Source organism: Pongo abelii, chromosome 23, assembly GCF_028885655.2.
Source record: "Pongo abelii isolate AG06213 chromosome 23, NHGRI_mPonAbe1-v2.0_pri, whole genome shotgun sequence".
Taxonomy (NCBI): Eukaryota; Metazoa; Chordata; class Mammalia; order Primates; family Hominidae; genus Pongo; species Pongo abelii.
The window spans coordinates 34,281,347-34,301,944 of NC_085929.1; the positions used below are offsets into that span (position 1 = coordinate 34,281,347).

Consider the following 20,598-nt stretch of genomic DNA (forward strand, 5'->3'; position numbering starts at 1 on the left):
GCAAATGAAGTGACTGATTCAGTGACTGGAGCCTACTGTAAAGAGTAGTTTTGTTTGCACAGACTTTTCACACACATCGAATTCAAATCCCAACATCACCATTTAGAAGCTGTGTGACCTCAGGCCTGCTACTTGGCTTCTCTGAAATTCCTCATGTGTTGAATGGAATTCCTATTACCTGCTCTGCAGGGTTATTAAGAGAATTAAATCAAATACTGGAATGTGTTTAGCACATTGCACAGTACAATGAGCTAAAAAAATGGTAGTTACTGCTTTTTAATTATAAGCTGACACGGAGGTGGGTACTTTCATATGCCTTTCTTCATTTAAATCTTCCTTAATGTCTTCACAGCCTTAAAAATGAAAGGAGCTAATTCTTTGTTCACTTATTTCTTTTTTCTTTTTTTTTTTTTTTTGAGACAGAGTCTCACTCTGTTGCCCAGGCTGGAGTGCAGTGGCAGGATCTCGGTTTACTGCAAGCTCCGCTTCCTGGGTTCACGCCATTCTCCTGCCTCAGGCTCCCGAATAGCTGGGACTACAGGCCGCCGCCACCACGCCCGGCTAATTTTTTTGTATTTTTAGTAGAGACGGGGTTTCACCGTGTTAGCCAGGGTGGTCTTGATCTCCTGACCTCGTGATCCGCCCGCCTCGGCCTCCCAAACTGCTGGGATTACAGGCGTGAGCCACCGCGCCCGGCCTGATCACTTCTTTTCAAATGGTGGAACAATTCATTCAAACTTCAGAAACACCAAGCCAGGATAACTGAAAATAACATCACTTTAAAAGTCAAAGAGTATCTAGCTGTCCAAAAAATTTATCCCATTGCTAAAGAACTAGAACCAAAATCCCTTTAAGTGTGGGTGAGGTCTAATCAGGGTACAATGGAACACATGAGGATAATTTTTTAAGCCAAGCTACAAGACTACCTATTCATCTGAGAGTATGACAAACAGATCTATCAATGGTTCAGTTGGTCAACTTAGAAAAAGCAGGAGAGGCCAGGCGTGGTGGCTCACGCCTGTAATCCCAGCACTTTGGCAGGCAGAGGTGGGTGGATCACCTGAGGTCAGGAGTTCGAGACCAGCCTGGCCAACACGGCGAAACCCATCTCTACTAAAAATAAAAAAATTAGCCGGGCATGGTGGTGGGTGCCTGCAATCCCAGCTACTCGGGACACTGAGGCTGAATTGCTTGAACCTGGGAGGTGAGCTGAGATCATGCCATTTCACTCCAGCCTCGGTGATACAGCAAGACTCTGTCTTAAAAAAAAAAAAAAAAAAAGAAAGAAAGAAAGAAAGAAAAAACGAAAAGGCAGGAGAAACAATTCTGTATTAACTCAGACACATATTTTAACTATCCATTTATTCCTATAGTGCCTGATATGTGAAGAACCTTAATATTCATAAAATGTTCTAAAATTTGCTGACTCAAATAGAAGGAAATTGGCATTTATCATTAAAGGCCAACATGAGACAAATCTATATGAAAATTTTACTATTTCTTTATCTCGCTCCCAAATGCCTACTACCTTATTTCTAAGATACTTTTCCCACCATGTGAATTCCAACGATTCATTTTATGTTTTGACTGAGTTAATAAAGTCCAAACCTATAAGCTAGATTTATTTCAAATTTACTTTTTTTTATGTTTAATGTGAGAACATTATCAAATACATCTCTCCTCAATGAATCTAAGTAACTGACTAAACTTGAGGAAAATGTATATATGGAGTAAATAAAATTAAATTTCAATTCTACTTCAAAGGTTAGAAATTTTCATTAATGGCAACCTTAATATATTCCTAACATGGTAGTTCAAGTGTGCCAGGTATATATTATTGAGAGCATATACATCATTTTGGCACCACAGTTATCACTTAGCAAGATACTTTAGTAAAATGCAGCAGATTCCTGATTTGGAAGCTTAGAGAGCCTCCGAAAAGAACAATTATTAACTGAATGAACAATAGTAACGCCCTTTAGTAAAATGTAGTAGATTCCTGATTTGGAAGCTTAGAGAGCCTCTGAAAAGAACAATCATTAACCGAATGAACAATAGTAAGGCCCTTTAGTAAAATGTAGTAGATTCCTGTTTTGGAAGCTTAGAGAGGCTCAGAAAAGGAACAATTATTAACTGAATTAACAAAATGGGAGGTAGGCCTTCAAAAACAAACACGCAAAAAGGACAATCCTTCTCTTGTCCTCCCAAACTATTCACAAAATGGTGCTCCCTCAGGATAAACCAACACTCGGAACAGCGCTCACTTACCTCAAGGTAAACATGGCTACATTTCAGCTGCTTAAGAGTGAAGAGTTAAGAGTTACTCTTAGCACAACGCCCAGGACCATGAAGACTCTTCAGGAATACATACCCCTTCTCCCACTCTGAATAGTACTTTAAGACTATTTAACTTCAGGGTAAAATATGACCATAAGGTACAACTGAACGCCTGATCTAGGCGCATTCCTTTTTTAATCCTATTCCTGAGATAAATAATACCATGGCAAATCATTTCTAACTGCACTTTTCCCTGGAAATTATTACATCTATCTGTAAACCACACAAGCAAGACAACTTTTCCCACCCTTCTCCTTCCCACTGCAGATGAACATCAAAACACAGAAAAATATAGGGAAGAATTTGAAGACCAGATTAATTTACCATAAATAAACCAATTAATCTTTCATTTTATGATCAACTGAAATATCCCTTCAATACACTGTGATGCCTTCTCTTCACTAGTCAGGAAAAGCTCAGCTGAGAAGGCAAGAAAAGAAAAGAAAGGGCCAGGTGTGGTGGCTCACGCCTGTAATCCAAGCACCTTGCCAGAGGTCAAAGTGGGAGGATCACCTGAGGTTGGGAGTTCGAGACCAGCCTGGCCAACATGATGAAACCCTGTCTCTACTAAAAACACAAAAATTAGCTGGACATGGTGGCAGGTGCCTATAATCCCAGCCACTTGGGAGCCTGAGGCAGGAGAGTCGCTTGACTCAGGGAGGTGGACGCTGCAGTGAGCCAAGATCACACCACTGTACTTCAGCCTGGGGACACAGTGAGACTGTGTCTCAAAAATAATAATAAATATATATATATACATACATACATAAAATACTGGGTACCTCATTCATTCATCCACTCAAGTATTTCCTGTGCCCACTGTGCCAGGCCAGGGGCTATATAAATAATGGTGAGTACACAGGGACAACTCCTACTCAGAACTTATTTCCAGGGATGGAGGCAGAAAACAGATTAGTACACAACAAAACACAAAGAGAATTACTTAACAAACAGTGCAGTGAAATTAAAGAACAGGGTACTGGGCAATCAGTAAGTGAAGCAAGGGTATTCGGGAAGGCCTCTCTGAGGAAATAATATTACAGCAGTGATCCACGGGTACGGAGGCAGGGAACAGAACAGCAAGCAGAGAGAACAGCGTGACTACAGGTCATAAGACAGCAAAAGACTTAACCTGCTTGAGCCATTCTTACGCCTCCAGCATGGCTAGACTGCAGTGACCAAACATGGAAAGAGGGCAGAAAGACCACATGGGCCCCACCTTATAGGTCACAGAGTTTAGATTTTATTCTTTGTATGATGGGAAGCCACTGAAAGCTTTAAAAAGAGGAATGGCACAACCTGATTTCAGTTGTATGACCATTCTGGCTTTGTGTGAAAATATTAACTGGACTGGGCAAGAAAGGATGGTTGCAAAAATTAACTCAAAATGGATAAAGACCGAAATAAAAACTAAAGCTATAAAATTCTTATAAGAAAATACAGATGTAAATCTTTATGATCTTGGGTTGGGCAATGATTTCTTTGATGACACCAAAAGTATAAACTACAAAAAGAAAAAATAAATCAGACTTCATCAAAATCATAAACTATTTTTTTCTTTGGTTTTTTAAGAGACAGGGTCTTGCTCTGTCACTAGGCTGGAGAACAGTGGTGTAATCATAAATCACTGCCACCTCCAACTTCTGGGCTCAAGCGATTCTCCCACCTCGTCTCCTGAGTAGCTATGACAAACAGGTACGCTGTACTGTGACCGGGCTAATTTTTAAATTTTTTTGTAGAGATGGGGTTGCAGTATGTTTTGCTATATTGCCCAGGCTGGTCTTGAAATCCTGGCCTCAAGCAATCCTCCCACCTCAGCCTCTTAGGTAGCTGGGACTACAGGTAAACACCAAAATTAAAAACTTTTTAAGCTTCAAAAGACACTATCAAGGAAGTGAAAAGATAACTCACAGAATGGGGGAAAAATCTGCAAATCACCTCTATGATAAGGAACTAGTACCCAGAATATATAAATAAGACAACTTAACAAAGAAAACTCAATTTCAGAATGGACAGCCAGAGGCCAGGCGTGGTGGCTCAGGCCTATAATCCCAGCACTTTAGAAGGCTGAGGAGGGTGGATCACCTGAGGTCGGGAGTTCGAGACCAGTCTGACCAACATGGAGAAACCCCGTCTCTACTAAAAATACAAAATTAGCCAGGCGTGGTGGCGCATGCCTGTAATCCCAGCTACTCGGGAGGCTGAGGTAGGAGAAGCTCTTGAACCCTGAAGGCGGAGGTTGTGGTGAGCCAAGATCACGCCATTGCACTCTAGCCTGGGCAACAAGAGTGAAACTGTCTCAAAAAAAAAAAAAAAAAAAAAAAAAAAAAAAAAGAATGGGCAGCCAAGGCCAGTGGCTCACACCTGTAATCCCAGTACTTTGGGAGGCTGAGGCAGGAGGATAGCTTAAGCACCAGGAGTTGGAGACCAGCCTGGGCAACACAGGGAGATCCCCACCTCTACAAAAAAATAAAATTAGCAGAGCACAGTGGTGCACACCTATGGTCCCAGCTACTCGAGAGGCTGAGGTGGGGGGATTGCTTGAGCCCAGGAGTTCAAGGCTACAGTGAGCTATCATCAAGCAACTGCAGTCCAGCCTAGATGACATAGTGAGACCCTGTCTCCAAAAAAAAAAAAAAAACTAAAAAGAAAGTGGGGGTACGAGATTTGAACAGATATTTCTTCAAACAAAGAAAATATACAAATGACCAAAAAGCACTTGAAAAGATGTTAACATCATTAATCACCAAGAAAATGCAAATCAAAACCAAAACCACAATGAGATACCACTTCACACACACTAGAATGGTTGTAATAAAAAAGATAATGAGGATGTGGAGGAACTGGAACCTTCACACACTGCTGTTAACATTATAAAGTGGTGTAGTTGTTTCGGGAAGCAGATTGACAGTTCCTCAAAAGGTTAAATACAGAGTGATCATATGACCTAGCCAATTTCAGTTGGAGAATTTCAGTTCTCCAAGAGAACTGAAAACATGTTCACACACACACAAAAAAGTATGTACAAATGTTAACAGCAGTACAAATGTTACTTGTAACAGCCAAAAGTGAAAACAACCCAAATGTTCAACAACTGATGAATGGATAAACAAAATGTGGCAGGCCTATACAATGGAATATTACTCAGCAATCAAAGCAGTAGTGATACATGCTTTAACACAGACAAGCCTTGAAAACACGCTAAGTGAAAGAAGTCAATTACGAAAGGCCACATATTACATGATTCCATTTATATAAAATATCCACAGTACATCTACAGAGACAGAAAGTAGATCAGTGGTTGCCAGGCACTGGGAGGAGGGGGTAATAGTCAGTGACTGCTAATGAATACGAGATTTCTTTCTAGATTGTTGAAAATGTTCTGAAATTAAGTAACAATGGCAGTTGCCCAACTCTGAATATACCAAAAACTACTAAAGTGTACATTTTAAAAGAATGAATTTTATGGCATATAAATTATATCTCAATTAATTTTAAAGCCAGAAAAAGAATGGATGGCAAAATATCAGCCAGGAGGCAAGTCTAAGAGAGAGAATGGTAACTTTGATTGATTAACAGTAGTGATGGAGATGGAAGAAAGAAAAGAAGATACATGAGGAGGGAAATTACAGAAATGATTTAAAACCCCAGTTTGTGGGAAGGGAATAAAATAATCAGACACAAAGTGCCTAACTTCTGGGAGACAAGAGACTCTAAAGTCCTGGAGAATTACAAAAAACAGAGAAAAGTATTTTTCACACAATAAAAGGGGAATAATAAATGAAAAATGAGATACACCATCAAGAGGAAACAATATATTTCAGAAAATACTTCTGATATTTTTCAGAAACAGCATCACTCTTGATTTGGAAAACTTTGAACTGTGAAAAATTTAGGACTAAACTACATATAATGACAAATAACATGTGTCTATGATGGCTAATTCTTGACTCAAGAGCAAATTATATTTGGCTGATATTTATAAATTTTTCCTCTTCTTTTTTTGTTTGAGACGGAGTCTCACTTTTGTCTCCCAGGCTGGAGTGCAATCATTATCTGGGCTCACTGCAACCTCCGCCTCCCAGGTTCAAGCGATTCTCCTGCCTCAGCCTCCCAAGCAGCTGGGATTACAGGTGCCTGCCACCACATTCCGCTAAATTTTTTGTATTTTTAGTAGAGACGGGGTTTCACCATGTTGGCCAGGCTGGTTTCGAACTCCTGACCTCAAATAATCCACCCGCCTCGGCCTCCCAAAGTGCTGGGATTCCAGGCAAGCCACCGCACCCAGCCTATTAATTTCTTACATGTGCAAGATGCTCTCTGAATGTGAAGAAGTATATTACAATCAATCCTTTCATTTTCGGGTGATTTAAATTTCTCATTTTTAAACATAATTTAAGTTCCTGGCAAATGACTCCTTTTGCTTACAAAAATGTACTCTTACCTTGGAACCACATGAAATTTTAAAATAATGATTTTTCAATAAAAACCTCTTCTGTTTCGACCTTTGGGAAACAAGGTGGTTCTGGAGTTGGCAAAGCTTTATAAATTCCCCATCAATCAGGACTGACTGAAGATGGCGAAAGTGTAACACTTATGCAGAATAAGGAATAATAAAGCTGACTTTCCTCAAGAAGGGTGAGCAAATAAACTAGCAAAAAGGGCTCGTCAGTGTGTTCGTACAGTGAGGTCTCAGGAGAGCTACAAGCTTTTCTCTGAAATACCATCTGAAAGTTACAACACATTTCTTTGTCTTGCTCCAAAATTCTCTGCCCAGTAAATTCCTTCCTCTTTCACTACCATCCACTACTAAGTGAGTATTAAAGAAACAAACTTTAGTGGAAAATGGGATACAACAAGACAAACATGCCCATATGGAAATATATGACTAGGTATCAAAGTGAGTAGAAATGACAAATAGGATGGGTTTAGGGAAGAGGGATCTAAGTGAATAAAATCAGCCATGGAATGCCTCTACATAGGATAGTTCTGGGGGTGTACTCAGAAAACCAAGCAGGTTATGAGACCCCAGCATAAGGGGCTGAAAAAAACACTCAGGGTGGGCTGAACAGTTTATGTGAGGAAGACAACAAAGAGACTGGCTTGCTTACAGCCAAGGGTTTTTGTTCTGGATGGACTTATACAATAGGGAATCTTAAATACCTTGTTAAGTTTAGCTTTATTTTGGAAGAAGACTTTAGATGTTAAAGACTTCAGAGAAAGTAAGAGATGGTGAAACCTGTGGTTTTGGAAGAATTTTTCTGTAAACTCCCAAGGAGTTAACTTCAGGAAATGGAAAATAACTCTTCCACAGGATTCTGACGTAGAGCAAAGTGGTTAGTTGAGCAAAGTGGTTAAGAGGGCAGGTTCTGGAGTTGGTCTGTGTTCAAGTCCTATCTCTGCTACCAAATAGCAGTGAGACATGGGGTAAGTTAAACCTTTCTGGACCTCAGTTTCCTCACTATAAAAAGCTGCTGTGAGAAATAAATAAACTCCCACCTAAAACACTTCCAATAACCCAGTGACCAGCACACAGTAAAAATACATAAGTACTAGATCTGTTCAGAATTACTATGGGCAAACACTCACTGTAAGTTATCAACAAAATATGGACAAAATCTCATTATCCCATGAGATGATGTATCACCTGAGATTCAAGGAAACCAGACATTTCAAATGTCCCGTGCAATGAGTCACCAACTTTCGGATTTTGTCAATATTCACAAAGACTGTTTCTCAACCTTCTGGTTGAGATTAAGCGTATATATGCTACCAAGAAGTGTTTTGCTGAAATCGGAAAGCATACAGGTCAGGGAATCCAGAGACTTGAGTTATACTGGCTAAAGTAGATCTCAGAATTTCAAGTATCTCAAAAGTAAAATAAGGCCTTGGTGGCCTTAGTCAAGTTTATAGTTTTATTGATGTTATACAGTGACGGTGCACCCAGCTTAGGATAATTTATGGAGTAAATGTTGTTGAAAAAGCAAACATATTACTAGACACAAATTTAACTTCCTCAGGGAGAGCTCCAAAACTAGCTAGGGACTGTGGGTATGTCTTCAGCATGCTGAGCTGATGCCCTAAAGAAAACCGTAAGTCTGATGGGGCTGCACCTTTAGGCTTGCCTTGGGATGGAGGTCTTTCCTGCAGAACAGTGAAGGCCTCAGCACTTACTACTAAATGATTCTTTGCCCTTCCATAATATAGTTATCCTGTGGCTGATGTGCTTTCAATGTTGACACTGACAAATTCATCAGTGTGGACATCTGACTGCCCCATAGCCATTCCCTCCTCCAGAGGACAGCAAATGGGCCCTGTTTTGCCCAGTTTATTTACTATTGGTTAGGTTTTTGTTCCTCACTACTGTCAGAATAGTCATTATTTGCCATGCTGCCTGAGACTCATTACTGCCACCCTCTTGCCTTTTTCCCTTTCCTGTCTCATTCCTCTCTGTGCTTCTGCCCACAGCTGCCATCTTTGTGTGATAAGGCCAACCTTCTATGGGAATCAACCCTCGCCATCCCATCAGATCCCCTCTCCCCCTTCTCATGGGAGTGCCTTGTATTCATCAGGCATCTGGGACAAAAGGGTGTAGGATTTGAAATCAGAGCACCTAGGTCTCTGTCACCATTCTGTCACTTATTAGCTGTGACTTTGGGTAAATATGTGCCTTAGTGTCTTAGGTACAATATGAATATTGTCTGTTTCTCAGGATTGCAATGACAAGTAAACGAGTGCACGAGAGGGTAAAACCACAGGGTACCCCGCTCCTCCTAGGAATGGAGTTGTTCTAGAAGCCCAAATGTGCTGGAAGGTTGGCCACCGAGAGCCAAAATCTTCTTTTATTTAACCACTAAAAGCCTGAGAGGAATTCTGAACCTCATCCCCAAATAACCTCTCCGGAATAAGAATATCTCTTGCACTAACCATATTTATCTAGCCCTCTTCAACTTACGAGACTCCTTATTCATGACTGGAGTGTTACCTAAATCAACTGTTTCAAAAATTATATTTAACATTCCTTTTCTTTCTCATAAAAATGAAAATACAGAAGAGAATATTTATCACCTGGTAGTGGGATATGGATGATTTAAGTGGGATTTTTAAAATCACCCATATCCCACTACCAGGTGATAAATATTCTCAACATTTTAATGTACCTCTTTTAGGCTTTTTTTTTTTTCTGATTTTTTTCAAAACACATGTAACATATTATGTATTACATATTATTTCAAACTGTTCTTTTCCATGCAAGAATGTATCAAATACTTCCTCAACATTCCAACTCTTAGATTTCAACCAGAGGACATTTTGAATCTATTTCAAATTTATTTACTTATAGGATAGGGATCTAAACAGAACATCAGAGGCCAACAAAAAATTTTATACATCAAACTTTTTGGCTTATTTTAGAACCCCCAGGAAGAGTCCAGTGTCTTTAAGAGGAACTTTTATACGTGGTGGTATAATTCAATTAACAGGTAAATGCAAAAATGCTAGAAAAAGAAAGCTGAGTATATATAAGCAAATTCAAAACTTTCAATATATATAGACTATACCATCTGGAATGCCAAAATCTTCTCTCAATAGACTTATTTTTCAGATATACTTAGGGTACTAACAAATTAATAGAAACCATGAAAAGACCTTCTCTATGGATAATTGATTGATCAGAGTTACTGCCTTATTTCTCAAGTCAAACCTGCAACAGAAGCAAAGAAATGCTGTATTCTAAGACAAAATAATGATAAAATGTAAGTTTCTATAAAGAGATAAGATTATGTGTCACTATAAACCAAGGATGAATAGGTTATGGGTCACTGTAAACCAAGTAGCAGAGTTAAGCTGAGGAAATATAAAAAAAATCTGATCATGACAGCTACAACTTTAAGGAGTCCCACAAAACATAAGTATGATTCATTTCAATATGAAGAGAATAGAGGCAAAAGATCCCCCACCTGTAATTAACTAGGCAGACTAATGACAAAATGGACTCTTAAAAGCCATTACTGGTCTTCTGCCCTTAGATAAATACTGGTAGTACTTTTTTTTTGGCTTGTTTTTCCTTTTTGTGGAGATGAGGTCTCACTATATTGCCCAGACTGGTCTCAAACTCCTGAGCTCAAGCAATCCTCCCACCTCAGCCTCCCAAGTTCTGGGATTATAGGCCTGAGCCACCGCACTTGGCCAACATTTTTTGTTTTAAAATATTTATGCCAAAGATACAGATTAGACTGCCAAACTTAGGGGAATGTGCAAAAAAACTTCAACAAACCAGAGGAAAAAAAAACAATGAAGAACGCATATGAAGAGTCAAAAGTCATACAAGAAATTCAAACGGTCAATTAACATAAAAAGACATTCAACCTCACTAATAAATACGAATTTTAACAAGAGACTATCTTTTGTCTATGAAATTAGCAAAAATTAAAAAGAAAAATATGGAAAAATACTATCAAACTCTTGAAGGGCAATTTTGGCAGCATCCGTCTTGTTCTTTCACCCAGACTGAGGTGCAGTGATCATAGCCCACTGCAACCTCTAACTCCTGGGTCCAAGTGATCCTCCCACCTCAGCATCCCAAGTAGCTGGGACCATAAGCGTACACCACCACGCCCCGCTAATTTCTTTTTTTTTTTTTTTTGAGACGGAGTCTCGCTCTGTCACCAGGCTGGAGTGCAGTGGTGTGATCTCGGCTCACTGCAACCTCCACCTCCCTGGTTCAAGCGATTCTGCTGCCTTAGCCTCCCAAGTAGCTGGGACTATAGGCGTGCACCACCACATCCAGGCTAATTTTTGTATTTTTAGTAGAGACAGGGTTTCACCATGTTGACCAGGGTGGTCTCGATCTCTTGACCTCGTGATCTGCCCGCCTCAGCCTCCCAAAGTGCTGGGATTACAAGCGTGAGCCACTGCGCCTGGCCAATTTTGTTGTTGCTATTGTTGTTGTTGTTGTTGTAGAAATGGGGTCTCCCTGTGTTGCCCAGGCTGGTGTCGAACTCCTAGGCTTAAGCAATCCTCCTGCCTCTGTCTCCCAAAGTGCTGAGATTACAGATGTGAGCCACCACACCTGGCCAGAAACATTATTTATAACAGACAAAAACTAGAAAATATCTAAAATACCTAAATGGACTTACGATGTAGGGAATGGTTAAGTAAACTATACTATGTCCAGAAGAAATTTTACTTAGCTTTAAAAAGAATCACACAGATATTAAATAACAATATGGAAGATGTTCATCACAAATAAAGCAAACTGCAAAACCATTCATATGGTCCATTTGTTGTAGAAAACTAAAATTGATACAAGTAATACATCACTATGTTTTAAAAATTCCTTTGAATATATACAGAAAATGACCTAGAAGGATAAACTCTAAGCTGCTTCTAGTGTTTCTCTCTGTGTTACAAATATTTGATGGCAAGGAGCAGGGACTAAGTTTTTATCTGAATTTTTGTTATAAGCAGATATAATCCTTTTCTAATTTACAAATAAATAAAGGAGGAGGTTCTCTCAAAAAATTAAAATGCAATATATTATCACACTGAAATTAAAAATTTACTTCACATCTACTAGTTAAGTTAGCTAGTTACATGCATCATAAGTAAGCCAGGTAGTTACAAGGCGTCAAATGTGAACACCGCTTACCTCTTTAGGTGATAAATTTTGTGTGTGTACTGTCCCTTTTCTCCATCCTTCTCATAAGGTTCATTCTTTAAGACTTCAATTCCTTCTCCACCACCAGTCTCATTCTTACTAGCTTCTGCAACAGAGTAAAGCTGCCCAACCTGATACTGAAATTTCAAAGAACACAGAAACTGAGTAAGTCAGTAGTAACTGCAGAAATTTAGTATGCTAAAATCTTAATAATATAGACGATATAGAAAAGCATATCCAAACAATTCAGCACAACCGTGTTCAATATGAAAACACAACTCAAATTAGAAATTAATATGTTTAGGAAGACGAACCACAGATTATTATAGTTTTAAAAACCTGTATTTTATAGAACTTTCATTATTCAAAAAATTTGCCAAACACTTTGGTGCCTTTACATTATCCACTTATCAAGAAAATGTCTTGAAACTTGGGTCAACTTTTGAACAATATATATTTGTACTTTACAAAGCATTTTCACCTCTATTATTTCTCACTTAACTTCACAAAATTCCAAGAAAGGTATGGCAGAAATACAACTGGCACTTTGCCAACTAAAGCTGAGCAACCAGCATATCGTTCTTAATGATAAAGGGGAGGGATGTAAACTGTAATAACAAAAGCCTGGAGATTCAAAGAAACATAATAGTCCAAATCTTAGTAGACTTCTGGGGTCATTTTTAACTTATGACTTATTTATGATACACCCAATTTGGTCCTTCTTCAGCTAACCAGAAACAGTATTGGGGGCCCAAGATCAGAAATGGTTCATTGTGAGTCCTCAAGTAAAGAGAATAAACAGAAACTGTTTTTAAAGTAATATAAATGTATACATATTACCATAAAAGGTAGGAAATTGCTGACAGTAGTTTCTATTTCATTTAACGTGAATCAGAAATCTCAGAGGCCTGCATCAATACCTGTAAGTCAACTGTATTTTATACGCCAATCTGGAGTCGCTAGTTCCAACAAATGTTGGAAAAAGTTCTCGTGTTCTAATTTGTTACAGTGACCCAACCATGGTACTATCTTCCATCACTTCAAATTTGGCTAAATTTCTTCCTTCTAATGAAAACAGCTTGAAGAAGTGTATTTCTTCTTTATAAGCATATTTTCAAAGAAAAGCTACAAAAATCTACCTCTAAGAACTGTAATTTCAAAACTAACATTTTATGTGAGGGACCAAAACAACAGGTAGTTTAAGCTCAGTAAACATTCATATCTACAAATCACATGGAGATATGATACTATCTTGCCTATTAGTTAAATTTAAAAACACACCCACAAACACACTCTTACTCAATTTGGAAGTGTTTGGGAAGTTGAAACCAAACATATTTCTTAAATGCTCCCAAAATAAATTTCTGTAGGGCCTGCAGAGAGGACTGTATTTCTCCTTTCGGCTTTCCATGATACAACACTAGGGTTAGTCTAATAATGCCACAATCCTTAAGTACCTTCAACATGCACTTTTAAACACTATCATATTCTAAAACAGGACTAAAATGAGTCTAAGTCAAAAGATAAATTTCATTTTCGTCAGGAACACACAATAACAAAATTCAAATGAACTGTATCCAAAAAAATGTTAATGGACTGACATTTCATGGCATGCTACTTAGTTTTCTCTCATTCTCCTTTTTTAAGAATAAAAAATAAAAAATAAAAGAATAAGAAATAGACACAGAAGGCATGTTTTAAAAATGTGCATATAGGCCTGGCACAGTGGCTCATGCTTGTAATCCCAGGGCTTTTGGAGGCTGAAGCAGGTGGATCACTTGAGGTCAGGAGTTCGAGACCAGCCTGACCAATATGATGAAACCTGGTCTCTACTAAATATACAAAAATTAGCCAGGTGCGGTGGCGGGTGCCTGTAATCCCAGCTAATCTGGAGGCTGAGGCAGGGAGAATTGCTTGAACCCAGGAGGTGGAGGTTGCAGAGAGCTGAGATCGCAACACTGTACTCCAGCCTGGGCGACAGAGCAAGACTCCATCTCCAAAAAAAAAAGGCGGGGGGGGAGTATAACAAAAAGCCGAGAACAGTATTTTCAGTGACAATACCAAGACTCAAAAAGATTTCGACAAGCTGATTCAACCAGCTGAAATCAAAAGAAAAAGTCTAACAGAAACAAATGTCAATTTCCACATTCAACTTCAAACAATCAATTGTGCAAATAGAGAATAGGGTGCCTAGCTTCTCTGGAGTGTTTTAATACAGTGAATCCTCCTGAGATATATACAACTGTGTTCAAGTCTACACTAAACAGTGCCAGACAGCTACTCTTTTTCACTTCCTGCATTTCTTTCTGTCTTCTGTCAACTGTCACTTCTTAGGTTATCAGTTTGTTTTGTCCCACTTCCAAGTCACTGCTTCTAATCTACTGTCAGCTCTAGGAAAACCAGATAACTGAGCAAATGGGAACTGTGTGCAAGTTACAGAAGAGCCTACAGGGTTTTATGGGTTTTGCTATATATATCTTGATTTCTCAGAAGCTGTTTCTGCTCTTATCTTCATTCTTGGCTACAATACACATGGCTATAACTGCAGGACATACAAGTTCTGAATAGGTGATATATTTCTGTATCATGTCCAGACCGAGGAAAACAATAAGCTCTTACAGTTATGTGCTGGTCATACCATGTCTGGAATATTGTTTTCAGTTCAGATCAACAATTACAAGACATACAGTAATAGGACCAGCTGGTAGCAAGTCCACATATCATGCTGTATTAAGCCAAGTGAATGTGCTGGGAATGTTTAATCTTGAGACTTTCTAAGATGAAATAAAAGTGCTTGTGGGGGATGGGGTGGGCTGGAGGGGAGAGCTGCCATCAGAAAACCTGAAGGATTAACCACTGCAAGACAGAACAGGCTTATTTCCCATTGCTCAAATGGGATAAACTGTAAACAAGAGTCAAGCATTATAGGAAAAGCAGATTTTGATTCAAACACAAATGTTTAAAATGTCCAACAGTAAAGCAGGCTGCATCTCTAAGTAGCAAGCTACTTAACCTTAAAGTACTTAAGGCTGGAGCCTCATTTCTCTGGGATGTTGTAGAAAGAATTCCTGCACTAGACAGGAGGTTAAACTACATTCTTTAGACTCTTCCAAAACAAGGCAGTGTAGCAAGAAATTCATTATCATTCATTTAATTCATTTTGCAATTCATTGCAATTATCATTCATATAATTAATTTTGTCACATTAAGGTGGAATGAAAAGGTAAATCAATACTACGAAAATGTGAGTTTAGAGTAACATATCAAAGTACAGTACATATACCAATAAAATGATGCAGAAGCAAGAAAAACTTACCTCCTGAACAGAACATGGCAAAACCACACGGCTAAAAAGACAAAAGAAAAAAATATATATATTACATATGAAATAGCTTTAAACACAGATCTCTGAAGAGGTTTTACCTTAAATCCAATGATAACAGAGACAGGTCTCTTAAATCAAAAAAATACAAGGGTGTCGTTTATGGAAGAGGGTCTTTGCAATGCCTACACTGTAATTGGGGAACTAAAACTATCATTCCTGGGTCTCAATGATCATTTGCATTTAGTGTTCCCAGGACCCCAAACAGCAGCTGCAGAGATTCTTGTGAGTAAAGAAAAAAGAGAAAACTCAACATTGAAAACTGCAGGGTACAGAACGTATTATTTGTAGATTGTCTGGTCAGGTTGCCCTGACTAAATTTTTAGTATGGTTTCATTCTCCACCTACATACTGTGCATTTTGTTTTTATGATGCTTCTTACAGAATATGTGTCTTGAATCTCACTGAATAAATGCTTCCAGAAACTGTTCCCCCACTATTCAATTATTCCTCCAGTTTACTAAAAGAAAAATAAGGAGTCTTGTAGAATTAATAAGAAAAATTTTACTATGGAAACTACTTGAACCTTATAATAATCCCTTCCAGCATATATACAATATAAGGTTGACATGTGTCTGATCCTGTCCAAGGGTTTCTTATTGTATATACCAAAAAGATGTCATTATAGCTCCATTGCAAGCAGTCTTAAAAGATAAAATCCAAAAACAGTATCATGGTATATTATTTTATCAAAATATTGCATCTCATCTCTAGATTTTATAAGAAGAGTCCTTAATTTATTTCCACCATAAATCCTGAAAACCAAGACCATCCCTGTATATCAATGGTCTCATAATTATAGTTGCTTCCAAGACAGCAACTTCCTTTTTTGGGGGATGAGGGTATACGATCCTTCTCATACTTTCCTAATCTTACCTGTCATTTTATGGAAAATTTTCAATAGTTTTCCTCATTCCAATTTCTTTTCAGCTATAATTTCTTTTTATTTTTTTCTTGCAGTAAGAGTCATTTAGTTTATTGTTTGTATTAGTGACAATCTTTTTGGCCTGGGCATTCTTTTTTAATAGTCTTTCTTATTCGTAAGTATGAAGAGAGTAATAGAACCAGATCATATCTAGTTTGCATTCCAGCTACACTTTCCATCCACTCCTTTCTCCCTACTCTCCTCAAACATCTATGTCTGAATGTTCACATTACCTCAATCTCCAACATGTACATGTCTGTTACTCCCTCCCCTTTGACTACTGAGTTACTCGCCACTCTTTGTCTTTCTGATAATGGTGATTCAAAAACAATGAACACTCTCAAACCCACAATGGTCACTAATTTCTACTCTCCATCAAGAATAAACTTCTTGTAAGTCCTTCTATACCTAGAAATTCCGAATCATTTTAGTTCTCTTCTCAGTACACACTAACTTGCTCACTGTCCCAGAGCATAAAATGGGGGAGGGGAAGACTAGAAAGCTATAGGTTGGGAGCAGATTATCAGGACCTGGAATACTATGGTAAGAAATCCATTAAATTCATTAGGCAATAAGGAATCCTAAAAGGTTGGTCCAAGAGGTAAGTGACAACTACATCTGATCTGAAGAAGTCATCTGCAGGTGGTTGAAAACACTGACAAGCAGGAGAAGTGGGGAAAGCTATCTTTTGGGAGGCTAGGCAAGAACTGTCACAAAGGCCTGAACCAAGATGATGGACTGCAGAGGGAATGGAAGGAAGGGATAGAGAAGGAAGAGTTAGTCTTCCCTTAAGTTTCACAAAACCAAAGAATCACTGCTGAGTAATTTTACACTCACTAACAGGAAGATCCCTATTTTTATTTAAGAACACTTTCAAGGAAATTTCTTTCAAAAAATGAAAGTGACTGATTAAGACATTCAGAACAATGAGTCAAGTAACTTCTTCAAGATTTGCTTAACAAGTAAAAGGGAAAAGGAACATACAGGCTTTGATTTTCTGTTGTTATTCTAAAAGCAGTATTCAACTTTTAGTGCCAATCGAAAATGTTCAAATGTCTGAAAATCCTCATAAAAATAATTTCCAAATGGAATCAATAACTAATTCTTTAAAACCAGGACTTTACATTAATGGTAACTTCATCTACTGCTTAAATAATAACTTGAAGGGAAAGAGCCCACCTCAAAAGTCATTTCTAACATTTTAATTCTTATAAAAACATAAATATAGGGCCAGGCGCGGTGGCTCACACCTGCAATCCCAGCACTTTGTGGGCGGATCACCTGAGGTCAGGAGTTCCAGACCAGCCTGGCCGACAGGGTGAAACCCTGTCTCTACTAAAAATACAAAAAATTTAGCCGGGCATGGTGGCGTGTGCCTGTAGTCCCAGCTACTTGGGAGGCTGAGGCAGGAAAATCGCTTGAACCTGGGAGGCGGAGGTTGCAGTGAGCAGAGATCATGCCACTGCACTCCAGCCTGGGCAACAGAGACTCCGCCTAAAAAAAAAAACCAAAAAATAAAAAATAATTTTATAAGACAACAAACATTTGCCAAAGTATTTTAGTTACCAATATCTGGCTATTCATTGCTCCTAACCAACAAGAATTTTAGAAGGTTGACTTGAGAGTAAGAAGCATCAATTTTTCATTGAACAACACTGAATACTTTAGAGCATGTTAGGACTAGATGCTGCGCTAGATACTGACATTACTTAAGAAACAGCTACTACCTTCAAAAAGTCTAGGAGGAAAAAAAAATCTAGGGGAGATACACATAAAGAGTTAACATCGAGAAACTTAATTTATAACTCTTTGGGAAAAATAATTAGACTTTGGGCACGTGTCAACATTCATTATCTGGGTACATTTAAATCTTCATAATGAAAGCAAATGTTTGCAAAAAGCACAGTGCGCAAATTCCCAATAGGAACTACTTTCCAAGAGTTAGGGTTAGCTTCATACTGCTCACATACTGTCAAAGGGATCTACTGAATACTGTTTGTCTGTAACATTTCTGGAGGGTGGAAATACTCCAATGAAAGAAAAATGACTGGATCTATTTAAAATCAGTTCTGCAACTCACTTGCCGTGTAACTTGGTCCAAGTCAATTTCCTTCTTATTTTCTCCATTTGTTTTAGTGTCTGCCACCCATCTACCCACATCATACAGAAGTCAGAGTAATGAACACTTGTTTGATACACTGTATAAACGACTTGGAAGAAAAGTTTTATATAAACCCAATATTCAGTACTATAAATAAGCTTTAATTGCGAACTTTCACTCTACCAACAAAAGGCAAAATGTCTCTTCTCAAAATCCCTGTCACTGACCAAAGTTATCATTTTTCATCAATTCATTAACAAATATTTACTGAGCACCTATTACATGCGAGGGACTATTCTAAAAACTGGGGATATGAGAGTGAGCAAAACAAACTAACGGCCCTTACATGTAAAAAGAGAATACAACTAGTAGGAGAAAAAAATTAATAATAAATTGTATTGCATGCTGGATGGTGATAAGTACTATGGAGACCGATAAAGCAGGGAAGGCAAATAAATACCACTCCAAATAGTGGGAACTACAATTAGGTCTTCAGAAAGGGATTCCCTGAGAAGGTGACGTCTGAGCAAAGACCTGGAAGGAGGTGAGTTAGTGCGCCAAGGGAAGAACACTTCAAGCAAAGGGAACAAAAGCAGGTGGAAAGGCCTTGAACTGAACTTATTCTAGAGTAGTAGAAGAACAGCAAGGAGGCTTGCGAAGATGGAATGGGCAAGGAAAAGGTAGTAAATGAGATCAGGGCAGGAAAAAAAGTGTAAAGCCTTGTAGCTGTTGCAGAGACTTTGACTTTTACTCTGGGTGAGACGGAGTCTTTGGGAGGTATTAAGTCTTAGAGAAGTGACATCAGTGACTTTTTAAAGGTTTAAGAACACTAAAAATAAGGTGTCTGAAGAAAGCTAAATTAAGCCAAAAACATTTCTAAGAATTTAAAATGAAGAATTTGAAAACCAACGAATGGGCCATACTCGACCTCCCTAGCTGCCCAAAGGATGCTGACGACACGAACCAGCTGTGACAGACGAACATTCAAAAGCAAGCAGATTTCCGTAATGTTTACAGTCCTTGCCAGTGGGAAAAGCCGTGACTTTTCAACAAAAATCACTTGGCCAGTCGGATGCACCTCGAAATCCCTCCATTTGACAGACCACGTGTTAACTTCTAAGAAAGTAGGTGGGGCCCGGAATGTCACCTCATCTTAAAACATGCGGAAACCAAAAAGATAAAAGGCTCTCCCGTCAAATCAACGGAGCTGCCCAGCAGAGCAGAGGCTTTCCGGATTCCCGGCTCCACCACGAACTTCAGGGCGCCAACGTCCCACCGCGAGTACTGACACGAAGGCTGTCTTCAACCGGCAAGCCCATCTCCCGCTGGTTACCAGCGGACTCCACCCCGGACGACAAATCAGTCAGAACCAACGTGTCTCTCCCACCCTCGGACTGCGGCTCCTTCCCACCGGCGGGCCTGGGGGTGGGCCCAGACCCAGCCTGGGGGTGGGGGGTTGGGGAGAAGGCGGGTCCCAGCGGAAACTCCCGGCCGCGCCTTCCCGAGCCATGCGCTCGGGCCGGGACCCAGCCGCCTTCGCCCCGGGGAAGGGAGAGGCCGTGTTACCACGGCAATGCCTGGAGGACCGAGGGGCGCACTCGCTGAGGGGCTTCGAAGGGGCCGGGGGCGCGTGTCGGAGGGAGGGGGAGCCCGCAGGGAGGGGCTGACACAAGGCTGACTCCGATTTAGGAATATCCTGCCACTTCTCCATCAACAAGTCTCCCATCACTGCCGTCCCACGGCCTCGCTCGCGCCCACGGACCCACTCACAATTCCTTGATCAGCACCATCTTCCCGGAACCCCCTCACAGCTGCCGCCGATACCACCGCCGCCGCCGCCACCGCTACCGCCTCTCACAACGCCTGCGCGGCCCCGCCTCCCTGCCCCCCGAGCCACCATCGCGCCTGCGTGCTTACACTCTTCCGCCGCGACCAGTCGCGTCAGCGCGCAAGGGGGCCTAGCTCCGCCCAGTTTGGTGCCCCACCCCGGGCACACGAGGCCTCCACTGCGGTTGCGCAGCCCGCCGAAGAGCGTGCGACTTCTACTGCGGCTGCGCAAGCTGGACGCGCGCAGTCTTGTCTGCTTACGAGGGCTCCTCCCTTCATCTTTGGTCCCTCGGGGCGTCTGGGCAGCCTACGCTTTCCGGTGAGTTTTCCAGTTGGTTCTTTGGAAGCCGTTTTGCGGTGACCGGTTT

The 20,598-nt window shown here is 39.9% G+C and overlaps 1 protein-coding gene across 2 annotated transcripts in view; it reads right to left on the reverse strand.

Moving 5' to 3' along the window:
• PITPNB (phosphatidylinositol transfer protein beta) overlaps nt 1-20,314 on the reverse strand; it is a 67,559-nt gene extending 47,245 nt beyond the window's left edge. Inside the window, 3 exon segments of one of the 2 annotated variants that reach the window (NM_001133087.1) lie at nt 11,987-12,132; nt 15,312-15,342; nt 20,174-20,260. In NM_001133087.1, coding sequence (NP_001126559.1) covers nt 11,987-12,132; nt 15,312-15,342; nt 20,174-20,193 — 197 coding nt within the window. In that variant the 5' untranslated portion in view covers nt 20,194-20,260. 2 annotated transcript variants of the gene reach the window in all.
• Between the last annotated feature and the right edge of the window lie 284 nt (nt 20,315-20,598).